Raw genomic sequence first — 25,095 nt, forward strand, 5'->3', positions numbered from 1 at the left:
TTTCCTCTTTTCAACTTTCTCATTTTCAAAGCCATCAACAACACCCCCTAGGCTAAATACTTGTTCCCTGAGGACGGATTAATTTGTTTCTCAATTGATTTATTTCCCTGGATACCTCCAGAGTATTTCCCAGTCAAACTGATTTTCAATTACATAACTTTTATACTAAATAAATAAACATAAAATAAAATAAAATTCTGAGCTATAAGTCAGAGATGTCGGGAGGGTCTCCTGTTTTCTTTCAAAGTAGTCTGCAACTTGGTTCTCCCCAGGTCCTGTAATTTCATTTCCAAACCTACTTCAAGTGCAGGGAGAGCACAAAATGAAGTTACAAGTGCTGAAACAGCTGTTCCTTCAGTTTGGCACTGCCTCATTTACCGGGACCACATGTCATTCCAATCCCAGCTGCAAGCTGCATTTCCCATCAAATCTTCTCGGACTACATTAATTTGGGGGATACTGAATACTTTGAGTTTCTATTTGACCGGACTGAATTATTTAGCACTGATTTATAAGCCAGACTATGTTTTGTTGGAGAAAATCATTCAGTCTTCCACAGTGACAGGGTACAACCTGCACAGCATGCGTGCTGGTCTCCAGAAGGTCCCTGAGTGAAACATGTATCTGGTTAAAAAGAAAAAGTCCCCTAAAAGTTTTAGTGTAGTCATTCACCTGAACAAAAATGTTGCCTACTATTAAGGAAGTGGATTTACATAATCAACGGCTAGCCCCTTTGGCCATGCATGCATTTATCTCTGCTACCTGCTCCAGCAGAGACATCTGTTACTTGGCTTTTCAGTTTGGCCTTTCTAACTCTGTAGTTCAAGGTGATTAAGTCCTCTGTGCTGTTCTATTAAGTCATGTTCCCCATTCTCTCTAGCAATGAAAAGAGCTGCTATTGTGATCACCATTTTCTTGGCTCCACAGTCTAGAACTAAGACAAGAAAAAAGATCCCTTCAAACCGTACCAATATTCACCAACAGACAAAATTTTTCTATAAAGAACAAAAAGAACTGAAGAATAGCTTTGTTATTAACAACAACAAAAATGGAATTAAAGACCATGTCAGATTACTTTACATAAATAAAGTGAAAAAGCAAGGAACAAATAGGGGAGATAATATGCCTCACAGTCAAAATCCTAAAGATCTATGAATATCTTTTAGTACCATGTCTTCAAGATTTGATAAATTTCAGGGTCCGCTGCTGTAGCATAGCAGCTAAAGTCCTTGCCTTGCACATGCTGGGATCCCAAATGGGCACTGGTTCTAATCCTGGTGGACCTGCTTCCCATCTGCTCCCTGCTTGCGGCGTGGGAAAGCAGTCAAGGACAGCCCAAAGCCTTGGAACCTTGCACCTGCATGGGAGACTCGGAAGAGGCTCCTGGCTCCTGGCTTTGGATCGGCTCAGCTCTGGTCATTGCAGCTGCTTGGGGAGTGAATCGTCAGATGGAAGATCTTCTCTGTCCTTCTTCCTCTCTGTATATTTGACTTTCCAACAAAAATAAATAAATCTGAAAAAAAACCCCTTCAATTCTCTTTAGGATTCATAGTCAATAAGCATTAAATCCACAAAGACAGTATTCTTTTCCAGGGGGCAAAAATGAAAGCAGAACCCGGCACAATAGTCTAGTGGTTAAATCCTCAACTTGTACATGTTGGGATCCCATATGGGTGCTAGTTTGTGTCCTGGCTGCTCCATTTCCTTTCCAGCTCCCTGCCTGTGGCCTGAGAAAGCAATCGAGGACGGCCCAAAGCTTTGGGACCCTGCACCCATGTGGGAGACCAAGAAGAAACTCCTGGCTCCTGGCTTTGAATGGGCTCAGCTCCGGACATTGCAGCCACTTGGGGAGTGAACCAGCATATGGAAGATCTTTCTCTCTGTAAGTATGCTTTTCTTTACTTTTTTTTTTTTAAGATTTATTTATTTTATTGGAAAGGCAGATATACAGAGAGGAGGAGAGACAGAGAGGAAGATCTTCCATCTGATGATTCACTCCCCAAGTGGCCGCAACGGCTGGAGCTGAGCCAATCCGAAGCCAGGAGCCAGCAGCCAGGAACTTCTTCCAGGTCTCCCACATGGGTGCAGGGTCTCAGGCTTTGGGCCGTCCTCTGCTGCTTCCCAGGCCACAAGCAGGGAGCTGGAAGGGAAGCAGGGCTGCCAGGATTAGAACTGGCGCCCATATGGGATCCCGGGCATGCAAGGCGAGGACCTTAACCACTACACTATTGTGCTGGGCCCTGTAAATCTGCTTTTCAATAATTTTTTTTTAAAAAGCATTCTTCTTTAATTAAATTATAGTTTTATATGTGTATGTATATATTTGAGAGCGATAGACAGATATCCCATCTGCTGCTTCACTTACCAAACGCTTACTGGTTTGTGGAAGGAAGCCAGGAGCCTCACACTCCATCCAGGTCTTCCACATGGGCAGCAGGAGCCCAGTTCCTTGAGCCACCACCGCTGCCTCATAGGGTCCGAGTTAGCATGAAGTGGGAGCCAGAAATCAGACTCAGACACCAATATGAACTCAGGTAGGTAAGGTGCTAGATCAAACTCTCTCCCCTTTATTCATTGTAAATGATAATATAAACCAGGACCTGAGATTTCATTCAAATGTTTTTTAGGGATTTACTTCCCATTAAGTGTAAGGTGTGATAGACAGTGAATAATCTTATAGGAACTGCAAATCCACCATGATTCCAAAGAAATACAGAATTAACTATAAGTTTGATCAAATATAAACTCTTAAGAATCAATGTGGAGGGCCTACTGCAGGAGCACAGCAGCTAAAGTCCTCACCTTGCACCTGCTAGGATCCCAAATGGGTACTGGTCTAATCCTGGTAGACCCTCTTCCCATCTTGCTCCCTGCTTGTGGCGTGGGAAAGCAGTCAAGGACGGCCCAAAGTGTGGGAGACTCGAAGAGGCTCCTGGCTCCTGGCTTTGGATCGGCTCAGCTCCAGCCATTGTGGCTGCTTGGGGAGTGAATCAATGGATGGAAGATCTTCTCTGTCTCTCCTCCTCTCTGTATATCTGCCTTTCAAATAAAAATAAAACAAGTCTTAGAAAAAAGAATCAACGTGGAAAATGTTTCTTTTTATATCAATTCATATTAAAATGGGAAAATAAATACTTGTAGTATTATTTATAGCAGCCTCATTCTACTGCCTTTAACTCTATGCTACTAAATTTAGACACATTGTCTTGTGTACAAGAAATTGAGAAACATTAAGACATGAAAGAAATGAATGGTTATGTTACAAATTAATGAAACTGACATAAAAGTTTACAATAAAATTCTTCATTGCAAAGTTCTGCTAATTTAATACGGGGAGGTGATAATTTAGATGTTAAGAATTCTAAGCAGGTATATCAAGACTGTTTTCTAAACACAGATGCACATTTTTTATAAGCAGGTAAGTCTGGAGTATAAATCATCTCACATAGTTGCCCACACCATTCGATTATGAACTCTAACAGGGCAGGGTTTCTTGTGTTTTGTTTTCTCCACCAACAAGAATATAGTAAGTGCTGAATCAACAGATGCCACATAAATGAGAGCCCAAAAATATCTTTTGTTCACTTTTCTAATACAACCTATACTTTGGTAAAATTCAAATGCTTAAAGTCGCTAGGTTGCATATTGACATCACCATACTGATGCCATGTTACTGTATCTAGATTTTATTCTTATTGGATTAGGGAAGGCTGGTCACAAGTGTTCTTAAAGCTACTCAGATGATTCCAATGTGCAACCAAGTTTGTAAACCTGAGAGTTTGTTTCTTTTAAAATATTTTCTCCACAGCTTCACATTAAACCGTACCCATTACTATTGAAGTCTCAGCTAAAATTCTGATTCTGCCAAGAAACCATTCCTGGATTGCTGAAACAACAACAGAAGAATCCATATTTGAATTAGTTAAGTTTTTGCCCAAGTTTTCGCATATGGCTAGGACATGACAACTGCTTAAAATGATGTATAATTCTAACAGGATACCACATAGCAGAAACTCCATAAATACTTATTAAGATAATGAGATGGGATGGACACTTTTGGTATAGTGCCTTAAGCTGTTGCCTAGCACCCATGTATTCTTGATAGAGGGCATGGGATTGAGAACTGCCTCCACTTCCATTCCAGCGTCCTGCTAATGTGCCTAGGAAGCAGCGGCTAATTGCCTCAAAACCTGAACCTCTGCCACTCACACAGGCAACCTGGATGAAATTTCTTGGCTCCTGATTTTGGCCTTACCCAGTCCTGGCTCTTGCGGACATTTGGGGAGTGAAGCAGCAGACTGAGCAGCTCATGTTCTATTTCCCTTCTGTGCTGTTGTTTTAAACAAAACATTAAAAATGACTTAACAATAGATTCTTATGATTTAGATTCTGTAATTACCAACTTGTCTACTTGCATAAATTTATGTATAAACATCAAATTAGTATTAACGGAGATTTTGAGGTCATTCTAGGAACATCAGCATAGGAAAGCGGTGAAAAATTTGACTTGCCTAAGGTATACGTTCCAGCAGAGGTGGAACAATGCAAAACTTTGCATTCATATTTCAACTGATTCTGTAATCAGTGTCCTATCTTACGAAGTCCATTTAGTGCTGTTTTTTCCCTCAGTTTTGTTGGTGATTATGGTGCTTTAAATAACCTCCAAGTGTAAAGCACAAATGGTACCTAGTGTTCCAAAGTGCAAGAAGGCTGTGATGCGTCTTAGTGAGAAACACATGTTAGTTAAGTTTTGTTCAAGAAGGAGTTTTAGTGTTAATGGCTGAGTTTCATTTCAATCAATCAGCAACACATATATAACTAAACAAGGTGTCCTCAAATTAAAGTTGTATGATGATGATGGGTTAATGACAACATTGCTAGAAACTTGCAGGAACTTAACCCAGGAACCTAACCATGTATTTTCTCTAGGAGCACATGATTCAGTGTTCACCAATTCACTGTAGTAACTTGATAAAACATAGCTACAACAAATAAGAAGTAATTGTTGATTCTTCCTATCTTTGGAATGCTTACAGATCTTATCTAATCTTAAATGTTTCATTGAGTAAGTGGAATCTTCTACATGCCAGGCTCTGAGACTATATCAAGAATGAAGTTAGACCCCTCCACAGTCTAGTGTGGTCAAAGGGGCAGGAAGAGAACGTGAACAACAAATACAGCTCAAGTGATGGCAATGACTTCTCTTAAAATATTTGTGCAGATAACTGAATGAAGTGAAAGAAGGGGATGACACATGGGTCTGAATGCTGGTGTCCATACAACAGTTCAGTACTGAGTCTAACAATAACAGTAATTAAGAGAACATTAGCACCCTTTTAAAGAGGCTGAGGGGCAGTGCTGAGGTGTAGTGGGCAAAGTCACAGTTTAACGTGCTAACATCCCAAGTAAATGTCAGTCCAGGTTCCAACTGTTTCACTTCAAATCCAGCTCACTGTAAATGTACTTGAGAAGGAAGCAGAGGATGGCCTGAGGCCTTGGACCCCTACGTCCATATGGGAGACCTGGAAAAAGCTCCTGGCTCTTGATGACGTACCAACCTGGCACTGGCTGCTGTCGCAACTTGGGGAATGAAGCAGCAGATGGAAGATCTTTCTTTGTCTCTCCCTGTCTCTGTCAGTAACTCTGCTTTTCAAGTAAATAAACAAATCATAACAACAAAGAGAGGTTGCAATGAGCTCCCTTGTCCCCCTTCCTCCATGTGAACACATGGCAAGGTACCATCTATGAAAGTCTGGCGTTCACATGGTATGGAACCTGTGCGAACCCTGATCTTGGATTCTCCAGGCTCCAGTACTGAATGAATTTCTCTTGTTTACAAATTACCCTAACATATTTTGTTTTCATAGCACAAAGGAAAAGACAATTGGATAGTAAAGCACAGAGACTGAATATCTGGTATGTTCAAGAATAAAAGAGGTGGCCAGTGTGATTGGCAGCAAATTAGGTATGGAAGAAGAGCATATAAATCAGAAAATGAGGCAGGCAAATCAAAGCCAAGGAAAGCCAAACCATGTAGACCATCGAAGAGCAATGTTTCACAAACCTTCAGCTGCATTAGAATCGATTATGCAGATTTTGATTCAGGAGTCTGGGGAGGAGCCTGAGAACCTCTGGGAACAGTGCAGGAAGTCTGTAGAAGTCATTGCCCCACGGGACCCCCTTAGAGCAGCAAGGCTGTAGATCACAGCAAGGAACTTTTATTTTGAGAGGAGGGTTTTGAGGAGAGAAGTGATGACTCTATTTTCTGCTCATGTCTTATGAAAACCTGGGCTTCTACAGTCCCAACTACATTCCATTTTTTTTCCTATTTTTGTGCCTGCACCACAGATCAAGAGCTGCAGGTTTATGATACCTTGGGCATTTTGCATGTGCCATTCTTTTTATTATAAAATTTCCCCCTAATTTTCATTTTTCATCTTGGCTGTATTTGCATGTGCATGTTTCCAGGCATACTTTAAAACTGTTATAACCAAAAATCTCTGAAGTTTGATAGAGATTGTGCTGCAGTAGTATCTGCTTTAAAAAGCATGACTCAATTACTGTGTTAAATTATCCAATCAAGAGCAATTTATTGAAATTTTATTTTTCAATAGTTCCCTAGATCTTTTTTATGAGATACTTTAAATATTTTCCTTTTTGTTTTTACTACTGTTATGTTGAGGTTTTCCTTCTCCATGATATTGCCCTATATGAAACTGCTGATCTTTAAAAAATAATTGTCCTTTTAGCTAAAACTTTAACAAGCAATATGAGTTATTATGTATACCTGGAAAACCCAAGCACCTCCGTGAAACATTATGTAATAGAGACATTAAGTTACATAATAACTCATACTGCCTTTTTGCTGGTTTTTTAAAAATCTTGCTTTAGGCTTTTGTCTAATTGTACTATAATGCTAAAGAACAACGTATATTTTATATTCCTCTTGATGTTAAGGGAATGACCCTAGTGATTTATATAATATATTTATATAATGTAATATATATTACATAATACATAACATATATGATTACATTATATATGTTTTTATATATATAAATAATATGGGAAAATTAATCTCCCCATGTTCCAGCTTTCTCATCTGTGAAAAAGATTTTTTCCTAAAATTTAATGAATTTAATAAATATGAAACTTTTAGAATCAATAATAAGATTGGCTTGTCATTTTTGTTATCAGTTTTGTTTTGCCACATTTTGGGACTGCTATTTTGTTGATTTTAAAGGGTTGGGGGGCAGTGTTAAATTTAGCAGTTAAGACATATTGGAGTTTCATGCATTGTTTCAGCTCTTGACCCCAGTTCCCTAATAATGAAGTGTCTGGGAGGCAGGAGTGCTGGTTCAAATAACTGGGTTCTTGACATGCATGTGGGAGATATGGGTTAGGCTTCTTTGGCTGTAAGCTCGGACATGGACCAGTCCCAGTCATTGCAGCATTTAGGTAGCAAGGCTGTAAATGGGAACTCTGTGTTTTAAATAAGTACATGCACATACATAAAGCTTTAAATAGGTCTATAGTATCCCATCCCAAACTATTTCTCAACACCAAATCAAGTGGCCAATGATAAAGGGAGGTAAGCTAGACTAGACTACTTATTCCTACTGAGATAATTATTTATAGGAATCTTACTGGCCTTCTGAAGCTTGCTTCTGAAAACTTACCATAAATTCCAAAGTTCAATTTCCTTTGGCATGGAAACCAAAGAAGAAGGATGAATAATAGGGCAATTTTATAATGCATGGATAATTAGACTAATTTTCTCTTCCCAATACTAACCAAGTAATTTGGACTTGTCACTTAACATACTCACAGTTTCCTCAGCTACTACACAAGGGCTAACACCACCACCAATTGCAGAGGGTTGTTCATGAGGATTGGGTGAGTTAATACAACAGTAACTTAAAACTATGCCTGTGATAAAGTACACGGAAAGCACAACTCCAAAAAGTTTACACATAAGAAACTGTTGTACAAAACCCACCAATTTTAATGACATTTTATATTCTCATTAATATAATTTAAAAGTTATTAATGTATAGAAAAGAATATTATATAGGCAAAGGTTATAATTGTGTCACCATCTCTTCTCACTACATTTATATCTAGAAAATAAAATGATTCAGTTTCGATGCTTTACTGTATCCCTTTGTCTGGATATCTTACCACATGACTTCTGTAAAACAAATAGAATAATTTAGAATGTTCCCCAAAGGGAAAGGGAATTAATACTTAATTTGAAAAAGTCAAATATGTCACTTCTTTTTATTAAGAAAAGCTACTGAAGATTAAAGTATTATGGAATACCTTGATTAATGAGGATAATGAGACCAGTTTTGAAGTCTCCCAGATTGCTGGAGAAGAGGCTAGAAAGTGGGGATATGGCTAGTTCATGAAAAGTCTAAATGCCACACTGATGAGTTTCAACTTTAGTGATCGGAAAGGCTAAAAGTTAGGGAGATTGGGAATAATTATTTCTATCCATCCTTAAGAAAGGTAATGAGGAATCACTGCAGGATTTTGAGCATGCAATTGACTTGTTCCTATCCATATTTCACATGGTAATTCTAGCTGTGCTCGTTTTGGTAGATAAGAAACTCAAACACAACAAGAAGCTATTATAATACAAACAAAAGGTGATCAATATCTAAAGTCAGGCAGGGAAAAAACAAATATCAGATATTATCAAAGACAGAGCCAACAGATCTAATCAGGATTAGATTCTAAACACGAAAGAAGAAGGTATTACAAAAGCGGCCAATTTATACTATAATCATCAAAATATTTAAAACTGTAAGTGAAGTATATGCATTTTAAACTAAAATAACAAATTGTAGCAGTGGATCTAATAATAATCACGATTCTAAAGAAGCTACAAGTATGAATGATATCTTAGAGTGTTTGTTTCAACATCTGTGATTTCTGCGGGTGAGATACTACTATTAGTGGGTTTGATGTTGATATTCACAATTACAGGAAATACTAATTTCAATTACAGAGAATGCTACATTCCATCCAGCATTATAGGATCCTCAAATTCTATTCACTGAGTCTCCGGGCAACCACAGGACATATGTTATAAGCTCCTGGTTAAGATACAGGAGTGCTAGAGAGGAAATGGTAGCTTCTGTTCAGCAGAAGAAACATAAGATAAAGAACAATATTTATGGGTCTTGTGGGGAAGGACAGGAATTGTTTTAAAGTTTCAGAAGAATCTTTTCCCCTTTTGTGAATAAGAAATTTAGGAGAATGGATTCTGTAAGACAGAGTAGATGAAAGGTACGCACACACAGCTAAGTGAATGAATGAGAATAACCACAAGGACAGTAACTTTGGGATAAAAAAGAGTATTAATGAGGTGGGGATAATAGGATTCTTGGTTCCATCATGCAATCGTTGGCGCTCTTTTATCCTGTAATTCTCTGCTAAAACTAACCAGCCTGCCACCATCAACTCTCCAGTCCACCTTCCTCCACTAGACTCAGGGGCCAGGACTGACTAGGAGTGAAGAGGGAAAGGTAAGAGCAAGGACCTTCATCGGAGCAGGTCAACTCTGGTTGTGCCCTTCCTCCTACCCAACTTCATTCTCCTCAGCACTTCAGAAACCTAGAGGCTTAATGCTGCACTTGGCGATTGGCGATATAACTATTTCCAATGAAATGGCTCCTTCCAGTATTTTCCCACCACCAAAAAAAAAAAAAAATCAAAATCACCCTCTGACCATCGCCAAAATGCAGTGGGAGTATCAAGATACATCTAAATGGGGAGACTCTTGGGTATAATAAACAAAGCATTACAGGAGAAGCAACGATATGGAAGTTTTAAAAAGTCAGTCTTCAAAACCAGTATTTCTACAATAAGCAACTAAGCATTTTATGTTACTTTCTTACGACAGTTATCTTTTAAAAGGGATAATACACAAAGTAGAAAAAGAGGCTATCACACATTGGGAAGTATGAAAACTCTATGTACTCAAGGTTTATAAGTGAACACTATTTCAGGATTTTGATTATACATAAATCCATGTTGAACTGTGCCAATTACATTAGATATATATCCTCAAATATGTACCCAATCTATTAAAATACATATAAAACTTAAAGCACTCATTTGCTACCAAAGGGGGAAATGAATACATAAGATCTACCTGTTATTTCTGAGGACTGTTCAGACCCAAGAATCAGCAACCAGTAGAACATATGCCAAATTAGCATTCTGGCTGCTGTCTTGCCACCCAGGAGTTCCAAAGTACTTTCTGCACCTGCCAGGTCTTCACTCAGGCGCAACTGCAGTATGAGTTGGTCTTGAAACTAGGCTGCAGCTGCCAACTAACTACATGCTCCCCACTTATCTGGGCCAGCAGGCAAATTCTCTACCTCAACCAATCACAAAATTAATTTTGCACATAATCTGATTTCTTATTTCCAAAAAAAAAAAATCATACTTTATCCATATTACCTATGCTCTGGAACTGGTTTTTTTTCTAATTACAGAAAAGATTCCCAACTTGTGGAATCCAGATTTGAATTTAGCTGCCTATTATGTCCGCTTATGTTCTTATTCAAAAGAAAGATTGCAAATGTACAGTGGCTTATTTAAATCCACTACTCCTTTGATCTCTTTATTTATTCTAACCTTAATGACTACATGAAAAAAAAGTCATTTTTATTTATGAGATTTTACCGTCTCAGGGGTGAAGGTGGAATCACTCTGAAGATACTCCCTAAAACATTATCAAATTGGGAACTAGAACATAGTGGGTCCCATGGAAAAGCCACAGGCTCCAGCTCAACCAAACCCCCAAGAAATCCTAGAAAACCTGAAGGGAGCAAACAAGGGCCAATGAGAGCCATGAAGGATGTTCATCTATAAGCAGGGAAATCATATTTTAGGACTCAAATATTTTAAAAACAAGCTAGAAAATCAGTTTATTGTGGAAGTTACAATAGCCTATCCTCACATGATCAGGACCAAGAGTCCTCATAACTTCAAGTATCAAATGTATTTCTCTGATTCACAGGCCTTAAATGATGATGATATCTATAGTTAACCTCCAAGGTATATACCATTTAAACAACAACAACAAATCACTTAAAATGCTCACATAGTAATTCACTATGTGTGTTTGATTTTCAAGGAAGAGATACAGACATCTATACTAGATCAACTTTTTCCAGGTATTGAGGAAAATCTCAGCATTTGAAAGTAGAAATATACTCTATTATCACAAAAATGAAAATTTAGCAATAGGTAGATAGCCAAAAACAAACACAAATCTTAAAAAAAAGTATCTCTAGATCAAAGCTCCTTTCCAAATAACTCTGTAATTAAAAGTAAAATTACACACTATTCATAAATGGATAATAAAAATGAAAACCTACAGGAAGTGACTAACAGAATCTCAAGGGAAATTTTATGTTAACATACTTAATAAAAATAAAAAAATAATCAACCTTTTATATTGGAAACATTAATGTGAGCAAATAAACAAAAATAAAGGGGAACAAAAAAAGAAAATCAAAAGCAGAAACAAATGAAGAAGCAAAAACAAAGGTGAAATCATTTAATATAATGGAGAGCTGGTCCTAAATGGTAGATGAATGAACGAATGAACAGTCTGAAAAGTCTGACGTCAAGGAACTCCACAAATATATTTCAATACCTATCTTCAGCAAGATGGAAAAAGTTCTTTCAATGTAACGTTTCTGCATAAATCTCTATCATTTCTTAAGAAACTAACAACTGAATCATAAAGATGTTGCAAGTATGAATAATCATGGAATAAAACCGTTGTTAAAGATTTATGTACTCTATTCCATTCCTGATAAAGCCTGCTCATGCTGTAGGGTCTGTGCTGATTTCTAGCAAAACCTCAAAGTTTCCAGCAACTCTCATTATTAGTTCATTCTAGGGTGTTGAAGAAGATGGAAGGCCTTCTAGTTGATTATGAGGCTAGCGTAACTGTTGGCAAAGCCCAACAGAAACATCCCTGATCTACTAATAAACGTGTAGATTAATCCTACTTCAATATAAAATATCAGAAAACGATTTCACACACTCAAAGTATAATAAGTTGGCCAGGCACACTTTATTCGATATCAACAATTTTCCAATATTAAGCAACTTGCCATTTCAATGTATTACATGTATTGGTTAAAGGTCGTTGTGTCAGTTTTGAGTATTGGACTTTAACGAAAGGTTTCAAGACTGTCTAGGGTTTTGGTGTGAGCAGATGAAAAGGAGGCAGTAGTATTTATTAACTTTAGAAAGGAATCAACTTGAAGGGACAGAAATCTTTTTTTTAGGTAATTTTAGTTTCAAATACCAACAGATATCTTAGTGGAGCCGTCTACAAGACAGCAGTGTAGGAAATGCAGGATTACAGACAGCAACAGAGTAGTCATCCACATGCGTGCGGCACTTTAGAATGCAATCAGATGGACTCATTTTGGAAGAATGTAGATAAAAGGCAAGTGTAAGCCAAGCTTTAGTAAGCTTAGCATAGACAATATCTAGCTTTTGTGCCTTTATTTTCATAATAAAATATTTAATAAACATAAGTAAAATGATGACTTCTGTCATAAAAATCAGTTAATAAAAGCATCAGGCCATCACAAAGTGATTTGCCTGCTAACCTCTGAAAACTTGAGTGGTACTTTTCTTTGGGATTTGTAAATTATGTGACTTCTTGTTTGAGGGACATGGATTGGTACTCTAAGAAGATGCCCCCAGGGCTGGGTAAGGAAAATAAACGAGTGTTTGTCCTGTTCAAACTGATATGAACTTTCTTTTACTTTTACCCATATTTTAGAAACATGATGTAAAAAGTAGACAACTATTTAAAAAAGTAAAACAGGCCTCGGGAGAGAAGAGAACTAACAGGTGGGTTGAAAATAGTAAGATTTCACTTCTCTTGGATACATGCTGATGGATTGCATCTTCAATGAAAAAGGAAGAGATTATATCTTTAATACTGAAAATATATTGCTAAGACATTTCTTTAAAGATGTTTAATAGTTTTGATAATTTCAGGGATTCCCCTTGTAACAGGCAAGTTTATTTTTAATTCTCATTTTTAACCCTGACATTTTCATAACATGCATTTATAAGCAAGGGACACCTGTGTTTAAAAACAACAGTAATCAGCATTTTGAAAAAGTGAAATACCAAAATGAAAGCCCCAACTAAAATTAGAAATAAGCCCAAAATGTATATTACGGAATGAATATGGTTCTCTGATTTCAGCTGCTGCAACAACACAAGGGGAAAAAATGCATAGTAAAAATGCTGGGGAAACTCCCAGGTATTATTAGGGCTTTACTTTCTGAACATCAAGAAATTCAACTGAAAAAGTGTCAGAACTAGGCTCTTTAATTTATCTGTCAGTACATTAAAAAGTTCAGTGCTAGTCAAACGTCTACAAAAATGAACAGCTTCCTTTTGTATCAGCTATGACCAGGTATAAAATCTGTTACAGGCTGAGTAACGCTCACCTAAGATGTTCTAGTCTAGAAGTGTTTCAGATTTCTGATTTCCTTAGATTTTGGAATATTTGCATATATATCAAGAGCTGTCTCGGGGCTGAGACCCAAGTCCAAACACAAATTTCCCATTTGGGATGTCATGCTGATTTCAGAAAGTTTCAGTTGGGGGAGTTTCTTTGACTTTGGATTTAGGATGCTCTATGTTTATATAACACGGTGAAACTGTGTTCATAATAGACAACCTAACCACAATATCTTGATCTCCACAGTCATGCTATTATAATGAAAAGAAGTTGGGCCCGGTGGCGTGGCCTGGTGGCTAAGGTCCTCGCCTTGAAGGCCCCGGGATCCCATATGGGCGCCGGTTCTAGTCCCGGCAGCTCCACTTCCCACCCAGCTCCCTGCTTGTGGCCTGGGAAAGCAGTCGAGGACGGCCCAATAAATTGGGACCCTGCACCCGCATGGGAGACCCGGAGGAGGTTCCAGGTTCCCGGCTTCGGATCGGCACGCACTGGCCCGTTGCGGCTCACTTGGGGAGTGAATCATCGGACGGAAGATCTTCCTCTCTGTCTCTCCTCCTCTGTGTATATCTGGCTGTAATAAAATGAATAAATCTTTAAAAAAAAAGAAAGAAAAGAAGTCTTGTCACCATTTCAAAGAAATGTGATCAACATCATATAAATAACCAGGAAGTGTCCCAGCAGGAGTTCAAATGTCTTTGTTACTTGACAAAATTGGATCTTAGTACTATTACATCTATTATTTATCAAATCAACTAAAATAGGGCCAGGGTGGTGGCATAACAGGCTAATCTTCCACCCGCAGCACCAACATCCCATAGGGATGCTAGCTTGAATCCTGGTTGTTCTACTTCCTATCCAGCTCCCTGTTTAAGATGTTGTAAGGCAGTAGAGGCTGGACCAAGTCCTTGGGCCCCTGTACCCGCGTGGGAGACTCAGAAAGATACTCCTGGCTCCTGGCTTCAGATCGGCTCAGTTATAGCCCTGTGCTCATTTGGAGAGTGAACCAGTGGATGGAAGACTCTTTCTGTCTCTTCCTTCTCTGTAAAGTCTACCTTTTAAATAAAAAATGAATGAATCATTAAAAACTTATGCAATGTGGGTAAACAGTAGTAGGTACACAGAAATGGATATTCATGCATTGCTAATAAATCTATAAACTGGTGCAACATTTCTAGAGGATAATTTGCATGACTGCATTTGGAATATGTTAAAAATATTAACACAGATGCTGATGTGTACATTTATGTATATGTATATACACATTTGTTTCACTATGACTTATTATAATGAAAAAAAAAACTGCCCACAATCTAAATATTCAACATGACCTTGATTAAATTACAGCACCTGAATATACGAAATGTCATTTAGCCAAATAACAATTGTCTGCTAGAATGATATTTAATGACATAGGAAAACTATTATACAATACTGAATGAAAAGCAAGAAATAAACAAAAATGGAAAAGCAAGAAGGAAAACTATACACGCATGAGGCACATTTCAAAAAGTTCATGGACAATCTGCATTACAAAAATATGCCAGCAGCAAAATAAATGCTCATTCCACTTTACATGAACTTCCAAAGTATCCTATGCTTTTTATACATGTTATATTGAGTAAAAGAGTTTGAAAAATGAAGACAAACAATGGCTGGCATTTAGCTTGGCAGTGAAGTTGGTGAACATGCTATGTTCTGTATCAGAGTGCCTGCCTGGATTCCTGGCTCTGGCTCCAGATTCTAGCTTCCTGCTAAAGGCTTCCTGGGAAGCGGCAAGGATTCAAAATGATGATTCAAGTAATTGGGCTGTCGCCACCTACACGGCAGACCTGGATTAAACTGAAAACTTCTGGCTTCCCATGGGCCCAATCCTTGCCACTGGAGTCATTTAGGAAGTGAATCAGCAGGTGGAAGTTCTCTTTGACTCTGCCTCTTAAATATAATTTTTAAAATAAAAAGGTTAAAGAAAACTAAGTACACCACAGTTATCTCTATGTAAGAACTATTGATGGTTTTCACAACTAGTTTATACTTTTTCTATATTTTACAATCGTGATAAAAGCATATTAAAATAGTAAGCTGTAAATTTAATTGTAGAAATTGAATTACTCAAAATAATAAAAATGCAGTTTATCAATTTGAAATCATTTTTCCTAGTGCATGATATTGTTGATTTTATTATATGTCATATCCACAATTTTTATGTTAAGGCACTTTTCTTAGTAAAAATAGAAATAATAATGTACTTTACCTACGTTAGATCATTTGTTTCACACTTTTGAAGATCTGTACTAGTCACTTAAAATTATAGGAGAATTCCAGACAGTGTCTAATATATAATATGCTCATCAATTCAGTGGGGTCAGAGAAAAACATGATCAAGAATTTTTTTACAAGTATTGAGCCAACAATGAGAAGATAGCTTTAATTACACAGGGAAACTGCTCTCAAGTGTACAAAATAACAAAAATAAATTAGAAAGTAAAAGCCAAGATTTGAAACAGACTAAATCACAGAAAAAAGATAAAAGTAAGCCCACATAATTGTGAATAGGAAATGAGCACAGATGACTAAAAATAAAGAACAAAAACCAATTTTAGCTTCACCCTAAAAGACATAAAGATTTGAAAGCTCTTGAAAATCATAATATAAATTGATGTTTTAGAAGCAATAAACAATTTTCATGCAAATTTTGTGTGTAAGAATACCAATTAATCGGACTACAACTAAGACCAAGCAGATAAGTAAAAAACCAAAACATAAATTAGGATACTGTTAAACTGCTTCATAATTTTAATGTTTTCTTTGTGTCAAACATTTGTTAATGTTTCACATTCACTAATGTAGTGTTTGAGAGATGAGAAATCAAAGATAATTTGAGAGCCTTACTTAGGATCACAGCTAGAGAATGGGAGAGCCACTAACCCAAACCCAGGTAGAGCTGCTCTTGGATACCACCCCTCCTCTCTTCAGATTGCACACATTTCAATTTCTTAACCTAGACTAAGCTCGAGTTTCCTGTAAGCCTTTAATATCTACCTGAAACTTTTTAACATGTTAGCATGTTGCAACCAAGTCTTGTAGCTGATACCTCAACAAATTGGAAGAAAGGGGTGACAATGTTAGCATGGAGGGAACTAGAATCAGTGATATGATCAGTATCAAACATCAATTCATGCTGCTTTACCCTCCACCAAAAAACAAGCATCACAGGTATAACATATTAGCAATTCCAATCACTTTGGCTAATTTACTTTATCTTTCTAGCACCAGTGAGGCAAAGCACTGTAAGTTTTATACAACTGTTATCAAACTAAATCAGACATATAAGTAAAAGCCGTTAAGTCTGACAGTGACTTAATGTCCAATATGAAACAATAGACCACATATTATTTGAAGGCGCAAAAATACCTGGATATAAATTCTTCCACTCAAAATAGCTAAAATGATTTGCTCTTAAAGATTATTTGGAAAACTCACTTTTATAATATCCTTCCAAGGTTAACAAGGATAAATCAGGTTAATCTATTTTTAAAAGGCAATTGCATATGGCCTCTCAAGGAATCATGTTATTTGTTTTAAGTGGATTTTTAATTATTTAGGTAACAACCGTGTTATTTGCTCTGCATTGATTTTTTAAAAGATACTTTTAATTCATTTTCATCTTGTTGAAAGGCAGTGACAGAGATATCTTCCATCACTTCCATCTGCTAGTTCATAGCAAGGGCAAAACCAGAATCACTGCTACAAATCAATATAAATAGTTGATTCCTTATACTCCTACACCCGATAGAAACAAGCATTACAGGTACTGCTATTTAGAATACATTAGAAATTTCAGTAACCTCACCAAGTTACTCAACTTCTCTAGCATCAGTTAGGCAAAATGCTAATAAATATAAGCCTATCGCAGCTGCTGTTAAACTGAGATAATTTAAGTAAAGTTCTTAAGCATGACATTGACTTAATGTCCAATGTTAGCTCTTATCTTTCAAATAAGAGAAATTGGGGGTGCAAATATTATGGTGTACTGGATCACGCTGCCACCTGCAACACTGTCATCCCATAAGGGTGCCAGTTGATTCCCAGCTGTTCCACTTTCAATCCAGCTCCCTGTTGATGTGCCTGGAAAAGCAGCAGCAGATGAACTGGTTGCTTTGGCTTTTGCACTCACCGGGGAAACCTGGGAGAGACTCATGGCTCCTAGCATCCACCAGGCCCCAGTCCTGGCCATTTTGGCCAGCTGGGGATGAATCAGCAGATGCAAAATCTGTTTTACACCCACCCCATCTCTGTAACTCCACCTTTGAAACAAATAAACCCAATCTCTGAACAAACAAATAAGTGAAGCCACAGACTGGCTAAAGCCAAGAACTTAATCTGGGTTTACGCTAGGTGACAGAGGGCCAAGCATTTGAACCATCCTCCAGTGCCTCCCAGAATGCATAGCAAAACTGCATCAGAAATTGAGCTGCCAGAACTTCAGCGGGCATTCTGACATGGGATGTGAAGGTCAAAAGCTGTGGCTAAACCCACCTGTGCAACAACGCCCACTCAAAAATTGATTATTACTCATCTCATCTCCATTTATGTGCCTTGGTTCTTATCTGTCATTAGTAGATCCAGTTAAAGTACTAGGTGGCAGTTAATGTTAAAAACGCATTCACGAAGTATCTGCTATGTGCCAAACCCTGAAGAAAAATGAGGATAAAGCATGTGGACTAGAGTTCTTGCTTTAGGGAAGCCTAAAGATACTTAAAAAGATACAACAAGCAAATCTAAGCACAGCATGAGACAGAAATAACATTTTGTTTTATCAGCTAATCCTATGACAAAGGTATGCACCGGGAAGTTTTTTTTCCTCCCACTATTTTATAAAGAGCAGAGGCAGAAAGCAGAAAAGAAATGACGAAACAATCAATCATCATGTAACATATGAGTACTATGGAAACATACGCAGCATTGAAAATATAGGGGATGGAACAATTCATTACACCTTTGATAAGAGGATTAGGAAATGCTTTTGAGTATGTTTCTACTTAAAAATTCACGTATACATTTTGGAATGTATAACTACACAAAAGAAAAATAATCAGGAGAATATCCAAATATTTACATAAGTTATTTTTGGGCCAGGAGATCTCAGGTGGCTTTAATTTTCACATTTTATTTTTTTCTTAATTAACTTGTACTACTTCATACTTTAAAACATAAATAGAAAAGTCAACATGAAAATTAGGTACTAAGGCTCATCTAATCTCATATCAAAGATTTTCAAAGTGAACAGTTTGAACATGGTATGAAATCAGCACACTCTTTGTTGATGATGGGCATATCAAAACATTTTCTGAAAAGCTTTTTAGCCATCAAAAACCTTTTTTTAAAAAAAGATTTATTTATTTTTATTTCAAAGTCAGATATACAGAGAGGAGGAGAGACAGAGAGGAAGATTTTCCCTCTGATGATTCACTCCCCAAGTGAATGGCTGGTGCTGTGCCAATCCGAAGCCGGGAACCTGGAACCTCTTCCGGGTCTCCCACACGGGTGCAGGGTCCCAAGGCTTTGGGCCATCCTCAACTGCTTTCCCAGGCCACAAGCAGGGAGCTGGATGGGAAGTGGAGCTGCCGAGATTAGAACCAGCGCCCATATGGGATTCTGGTGCTGTGCGTTCAAGGCGAGGACTTTAGCCGCTAGGCCACAGCGCCGGGCCCAAAAAACCTTAAAACTAATTCTTTCTGATCACTACCCCTAGGACCATCATAAATACACAAATGCAGAGAATTTTTTTTCTGAAATGTTTGGTGAACACATTATATTAAAAGGCTGGAAAACAGTTTAAATGCTGGGCCTGGCGCAATAGTCTAGCGGCTAAAGTCCTTGCCTTGTACATGCCAGGATCCCATATGGGTGCCAGTTCATGTCACGGCAGCCCCGCTTTCCATCCAGCTCCCTGCTTTTGGCCCGAGAAAGCAATCAAGGATGGCCCAAGGCTTTGGGATCCTGCACCCGTGTAGGAAACCTGGAAGAAACTCCTGGCACCTGGCTTTGGATCAGCTCAGCTCTGGCCACCGTGGCCACTTGGAGAGTGAATCAGTGGATGGAAGATCTTTCTGTCTCTCTGCATATCTCACTTTCCAATAAAAATACGTAAATCTAAAAAAAAGTTCAAATGCCACAGGACAATTATTTATACATTTTTATGCACTGACTATGTGGAAAGACAGGATCAAGTTCTCTAAGCAGTGTATTTCCAAATACACAGGAAAGCAAAATTTCTTCTTAACTCCCCAGATATATGATTTGTTATATCACTTAAACTGAACAATAACAAATGGATCTATTAACATGTATTAGGTTTTACAGATGCCTGAACACTTAACCAGGACTCAACCCAACTACCCTGCAATCCTCACTCTTCTATCATTAACCATATGACCAGTGTTGAAAGCAGACCAGCACTTGAAATACAAGCAGCTTTCTTACAACATCTGGTAGATTTGAGATCAAACCTCAGACTGTTGGTATTTTAGCTTTAAGTTTGCAATCCAACACGTCTTTATTATTCACTACTCATTTAATAGTCACCTTTCTAATAAAAAAAACCTACTTGTCATCTTAACCACCATGATCCGCATAACCCAACACTGTATCACCAACTCCCTGCTTTCCTGCCATGGTTCCTACACACTACACACCTAGCAAGGACTCCCACTCAGCTCTGTCTACCTGAATCTTATCTACTTCCCTACTCCTTTTTTTTTTTTTAAAGAATTCACTTATTTTCATTTTATTTGAGAGATAAGTGGGAAGAGACCTTCTATCCATACATTCACTCCCTAAATATCTGCATCAACTGGTTTGCTTCCTAAAAGCCCACAACAGCTGGGGCTGAGGCTGGCCAAAACCAGGAGCTGGAAGCGCAGTCCGGGTCTTTCATGTGCGTGGCAGGGCCTCCAGCCATCATCTGCTGCCTCCAAAGGTGTGCATTTGCAGGACACTAAATCTAAAGGTAATGTCAGAACTCAAGCTCTACCACTTGGGGGTCTTAGCTGATGAGCCAAATACCTGTTCCTAAATGCTTCAGCGAATTCTTCCCTTGTATCTGAATTTTTGGCCTATTTGGCCCATGACACTTTGAAAGTAGGATCCTGTTGTCTGATGTCTTAAAGGTCAGGGGTCTTAATAAAGAACCAAGGTTGACACTGAATAATCAGTTGCTGGAGGAAGAGAAACACACCAGATTCAAAAGAGCAACAAATGCAGGTTAGTTAATCATTAATGCTACATTCTAACCCTAAGAATGTTTTTCTTTTTTAATCCCTTATAAACCTGCTATCAAATCGGAACACATAAATTGTTTTTTATTTATTTGCATAACAGGAAGGCATTGCAAATAGACGGAATGGCAGCTGCTTTCCACTGTGGTCTAGCATGAAGGCAAAGTAATCTGGCTGCAGAATGAGAAAAATATTCTCAAGACAATTTCTACCCAACTACGTGGGGCTCAATTTAGCAATTTAGCAGATGTAACCCATGTAAACTCAGCTCCAGAGAAGCCTGCAGTATAAAATAAGACATTTTCATTAGTCTGGTAATTAAAACAAGAATTTAGTAACGGAAGTGACTAATAAAAACTCCCATCAGCACACAAGCATTCCAAGTTGCTGTTTCTAATCCTTCAATATTTCCCATTATGTTAAAATACTTCTATTGGGCTTTCACTATTAAAACAGAGGTTAAAATATATATGATCTCATTTTTTCTTGGTGATCAATGCCTTCTGTTATAATGCTCATTGAATATTTTTATGATGAGCAGATGCTAGAAACATAACTGAGTTACTTGAAAGTTAATCCATTTTAAAGCAAAAATACTGAAAACTACAGATATCTCTTAGGTTGTTATCTTTATGGTATTTTCAAGCACACAGATTTAGGTAAATATAAAGGTACCAAGTAGGAAAACCAAAACAAGTGAACACTGTGGCAAGTCTGAAGTAGGCATCTTCCTGGGTTTATCATGATTTATTTTGTAACTCTTTCTTAAAACCATGCATATATACAAACACCAGAGAACACTAAAATTAAGTCAAAGGTACTAAGACGAATTGCATGATATGATTAAATGAGGGAAGGTCATACCTGCTAAATCATGAACAGCACATACAATATCTAATATGTGTGTGTATGTATACATGCTGGTTTTGTGTCACTTTATGGTTTTTGGGAAGTCCAGAAAAAAAATATATTTGAGGCATAGCTTTAGAAAATTTTAAAAAGTCACTGAGGAAGCAGGAACTTAACTTTCCCAAATTTCTAAGTATGCAGAATTCAGGCCTCAAATCTCTGTATCTATTCTAAGATGTTAAAAAAAAATTGAATCAATAAGCGCCTGGTGGGCCTTGGAGATACTCCAATACAGGCTTGCATCCAATAGGAAAACTTTCCCTGAATCTGGCTTAGGATTTCATGTCTTTGTCACAAAACTCACGGTACAAACCAGGATTGTTAGCGGATGCCCAAATGTCAAGAAACCCGGTTAGCATATTCCAGCAGTTGGAAGGTACCGTTCTTTTAAAAAGCTTTCAGGGAGTAAAAAATAAAAAAACACTTTCAGGAAGCAAAGTGGGATTTCTTTTCTCCAAGTTCTATTTGTTAACACCCCTGTGGGGAGTTAAATGGGAATCGGCTACGTGAACAAGAGCAGAGCCGGTGTAAGGGAACTGGGCTGGAGCCTCAGGGGTCAGGAGGGTAAGGAAGGACCTGGAAGGGCTGAGGGGTGTTCCTTTCGACCGCCCGGAGAGCAGCGGCAGTTTGGATGGAGGAGTGGTAACAAAGCCAGAGGCTGGGGCTGCATCCCAGATGTCGAAGGATGCCACCCCTACCCCACGACAGCGCTGAGGGTCAGAGCGGCAGAAACTGAGTTGTGGGTCCATTTCCATCCGGGGCGCCCGGGCTCATCTCCATCTCCGTGGCCGTGCCCTCTAGGCGGGCGGGAGTGGACAGTGCCCTAGGCCGCGGCGGAGCAGGGGACACCGGCCTCACCTCGCCCGAAATCCCCGCAGAGACCGCACTGCCTGCCGGTAGGATGCCCTGGGCTTCCCGCTCCGCACCACCTGAGCCGAGGGAGCTCAGTGACCCCACCTCCAGGAGCCCGAGCGGCCGGGGCCTGGAGATCCACCCGGCTCCGCGGCTCCGGCCCTGGCCCCTGCCCCCCCTCAGCTCCGGCGCTCCCCTCACCTCACTCCCCCCCAGTCCCTTCCGGAAGACATACCTTGAAGCCGCTAGCCGGCAAGACCAACCCCGCGGGGAAACGGCGAGCCGGCGGCGGGGCCCGCGGCGACAGCGGCCACCTCGGCCCTCCCCGCACCGAGCCTACGAGCCGCGCCCGCCCTCCCTGCGGGCCGCGGCCCCGGCGCCCTCCTCCCCGGGCTTGCACAACTCCTAACCCCCTACGCGCGCGTCCACCGAGCTGTTGCTCAACCTACTTGCAGCCTCTTCTCAGCAGCCATCACAGCATGCTCGGGAAGCCGGGGCAGCCCCGGGGCCCTCCGGTAGGCGGCCGCCTCTTGCCTCAGCCCTGGGCCGCCGCGGCCGCTGCTAGGGCGCGGGGCAAGCGGGAGGCTCCCCCATCGCCGCCCGCCAGCCCGGCCAGCCGGCCGCACGCCGGGGCCCCGGCTTCGGAGCGACCCCGGCCCTCGGCTCGGCCCCGCCGCCCGCGCCGCTGCTCCGCGGGCGAGAGCGAACCAGGCTCTGCCTCCTGCTGCCTCGCTCCTCGCCCGCCCGCCCGCAACCGCGGCCGCCGCCGCTTCCTCCTCCCCTTCTCCTTTCCTTCGCCTCTGGAGAAGAGGTTGGCAAACCAGCACCTGCTGCTGGAGATGCCTAGAACTGAAACAGGAAACCCCGAGCCAAGGGGAAAACCCGGGAGGCGTGCAGCGGGGTGAGGGGAACTGCGGGAACCTGTCGGGCGCTACCCAGCTGCCGGGGCTGCCCAAAGTTGCTGTGCCTCCTCCCCTAGAGCCCATTCCCATCCTGGTCCTACCCGGGAGCCCGACCTCCCCTCAAGGTTCTCCCATCCCTGTCCCAAAGGGCGCCTCTTCTCTTCACACTCCCTTCCCCGTCCACCTCGCACAAATAGGGATTGTGCCCAGGGCAGTCAAGGAAATCAAACGTGCTCCTTCTCGGGGCATGTTTCCCTTAGTTGTTTACTTATGAGCAACATTCAGTGAACGAGGGCAAGCCAAACCCTAGGTTAACAAAACCAGCAAAGAGCAATGAAAAGTGTTGAGATTTCACCCAGGCAAAGAATTTCTCTTCAGCAAGCAGATTGGCCATGTTGGAAATGGTAACCACTGTTCACGTCGAGGTTAAACCCTGGAAAAATCCACATCTCTTTAAAAAGGTGCAGGAAACAGCCCTCTGCGATGCCAGCAAGAACAGCACTGACAGCTGAGAGGCTGCTTCAGCGTGCTGTTCCGCACCCAGCACAATCTAGGTCAACATTGCAGAATTGTTCAAACAAACTTAGTCACCTTCCTGTCCCTAGGCTGTGGCAGGGTAGATTTGCCTCTGGAATTACAGGGAAAAACACCTGGTGGACTGTGTTGCTACCACGTGTTCCAGACCAAGCAGCCTGCTCAAAACGGCTTATTCCATTTCATGGTCACAACAGCCAGGGGACCTAGGGATTGCAGTGTTTTCTACGTTAGAAAATTTCCCTGTAGCTGCATAGCTAGAACGTGAAGGATCCAGATATGCCACATTCAAAGTGCATGTTTGCTTCGCCTGTGATCAAAATTTCCACCTTCTCATAAGATAATTTCTTGTCTCTGAATGGTTTTCAGTAGGCCTGTAAGGTTTAAGCCTTGATCTGTTGAATTTGCTTCGGCTTCTTAAGGGTTGTGATATTCTTGCTTCCTATTGAGGCTTGAACTTCATGGTTTCCAGTTTAATGTTCTCTACCGAAAAAAGTCGCCTTTGTGGCTCAGTTGATTGGCACAGATGTCCTACTTCCTTGGCCAGCATCTTTTGCTGCTCTTTATCTATGGTGGGCTTGCAACTAACCACAGACTCCTGTGGGCATCCTAATTCTACTGGTTTGAAAAAAACAGAGCAAGGCTTCCTGAGTATGTTTTTCTACCATACTGGGCCCAGTCTGGGAACCTTTTAAATAAAATTGTAGACAAGCAGGCTAGCTTTCCTGGTTCACAGCTTTTAGTACCATTTACAAGAATGTTCTGGAAAAGCAGCCCCTGTGTGTACTGGGCCAAACTTTCAGAAGTCTCTGGATCAAGATTAGTGGCAACAGCTTAGTGTCTGAATGGCTGGCAACAACCAATGACAAGCATCGATGGCATGATTTTAGTGGGGGCCAAGAAGTTCCCCTACTCTATGCCACACTCCTACCTCCTAAACATCCTACCTCTTGCCTTGGAGCCCACTATTGCCTCAGCTGAATTCCATTCACGATTATAAAGCCCAGTGAAAGATCAGGGTATTCTGCCAGAGATGAGTAGTCATTTAGAGCTAGCATTTAATGAGTGCTTACTGCATTTCAGATCCTATTCTAAGCCA

The 25,095-nt window shown here is 40.1% G+C and overlaps 1 protein-coding gene across 1 annotated transcript in view; it reads right to left on the minus strand.

Annotated features, from left to right (window-relative positions):
• Positions 1-23,476, minus strand: part of ZC3H12C (zinc finger CCCH-type containing 12C) — a 70,734-nt gene extending 47,258 nt beyond the window's left edge. Inside the window, exon 1 of the mRNA XM_058663945.1 lies at positions 23,010-23,476. Coding sequence (XP_058519928.1) covers positions 23,010-23,033 — 24 coding nt within the window. The 5' untranslated portion in view covers positions 23,034-23,476. The remainder of the gene's footprint in view (positions 1-23,009) is intronic.
• Positions 23,477-25,095: the final 1,619 nt, after the last annotated feature.

This window comes from Ochotona princeps, chromosome 4, assembly GCF_030435755.1.
Source record: "Ochotona princeps isolate mOchPri1 chromosome 4, mOchPri1.hap1, whole genome shotgun sequence".
Lineage (NCBI taxonomy): Eukaryota > Metazoa > Chordata > Mammalia > Lagomorpha > Ochotonidae > Ochotona > Ochotona princeps.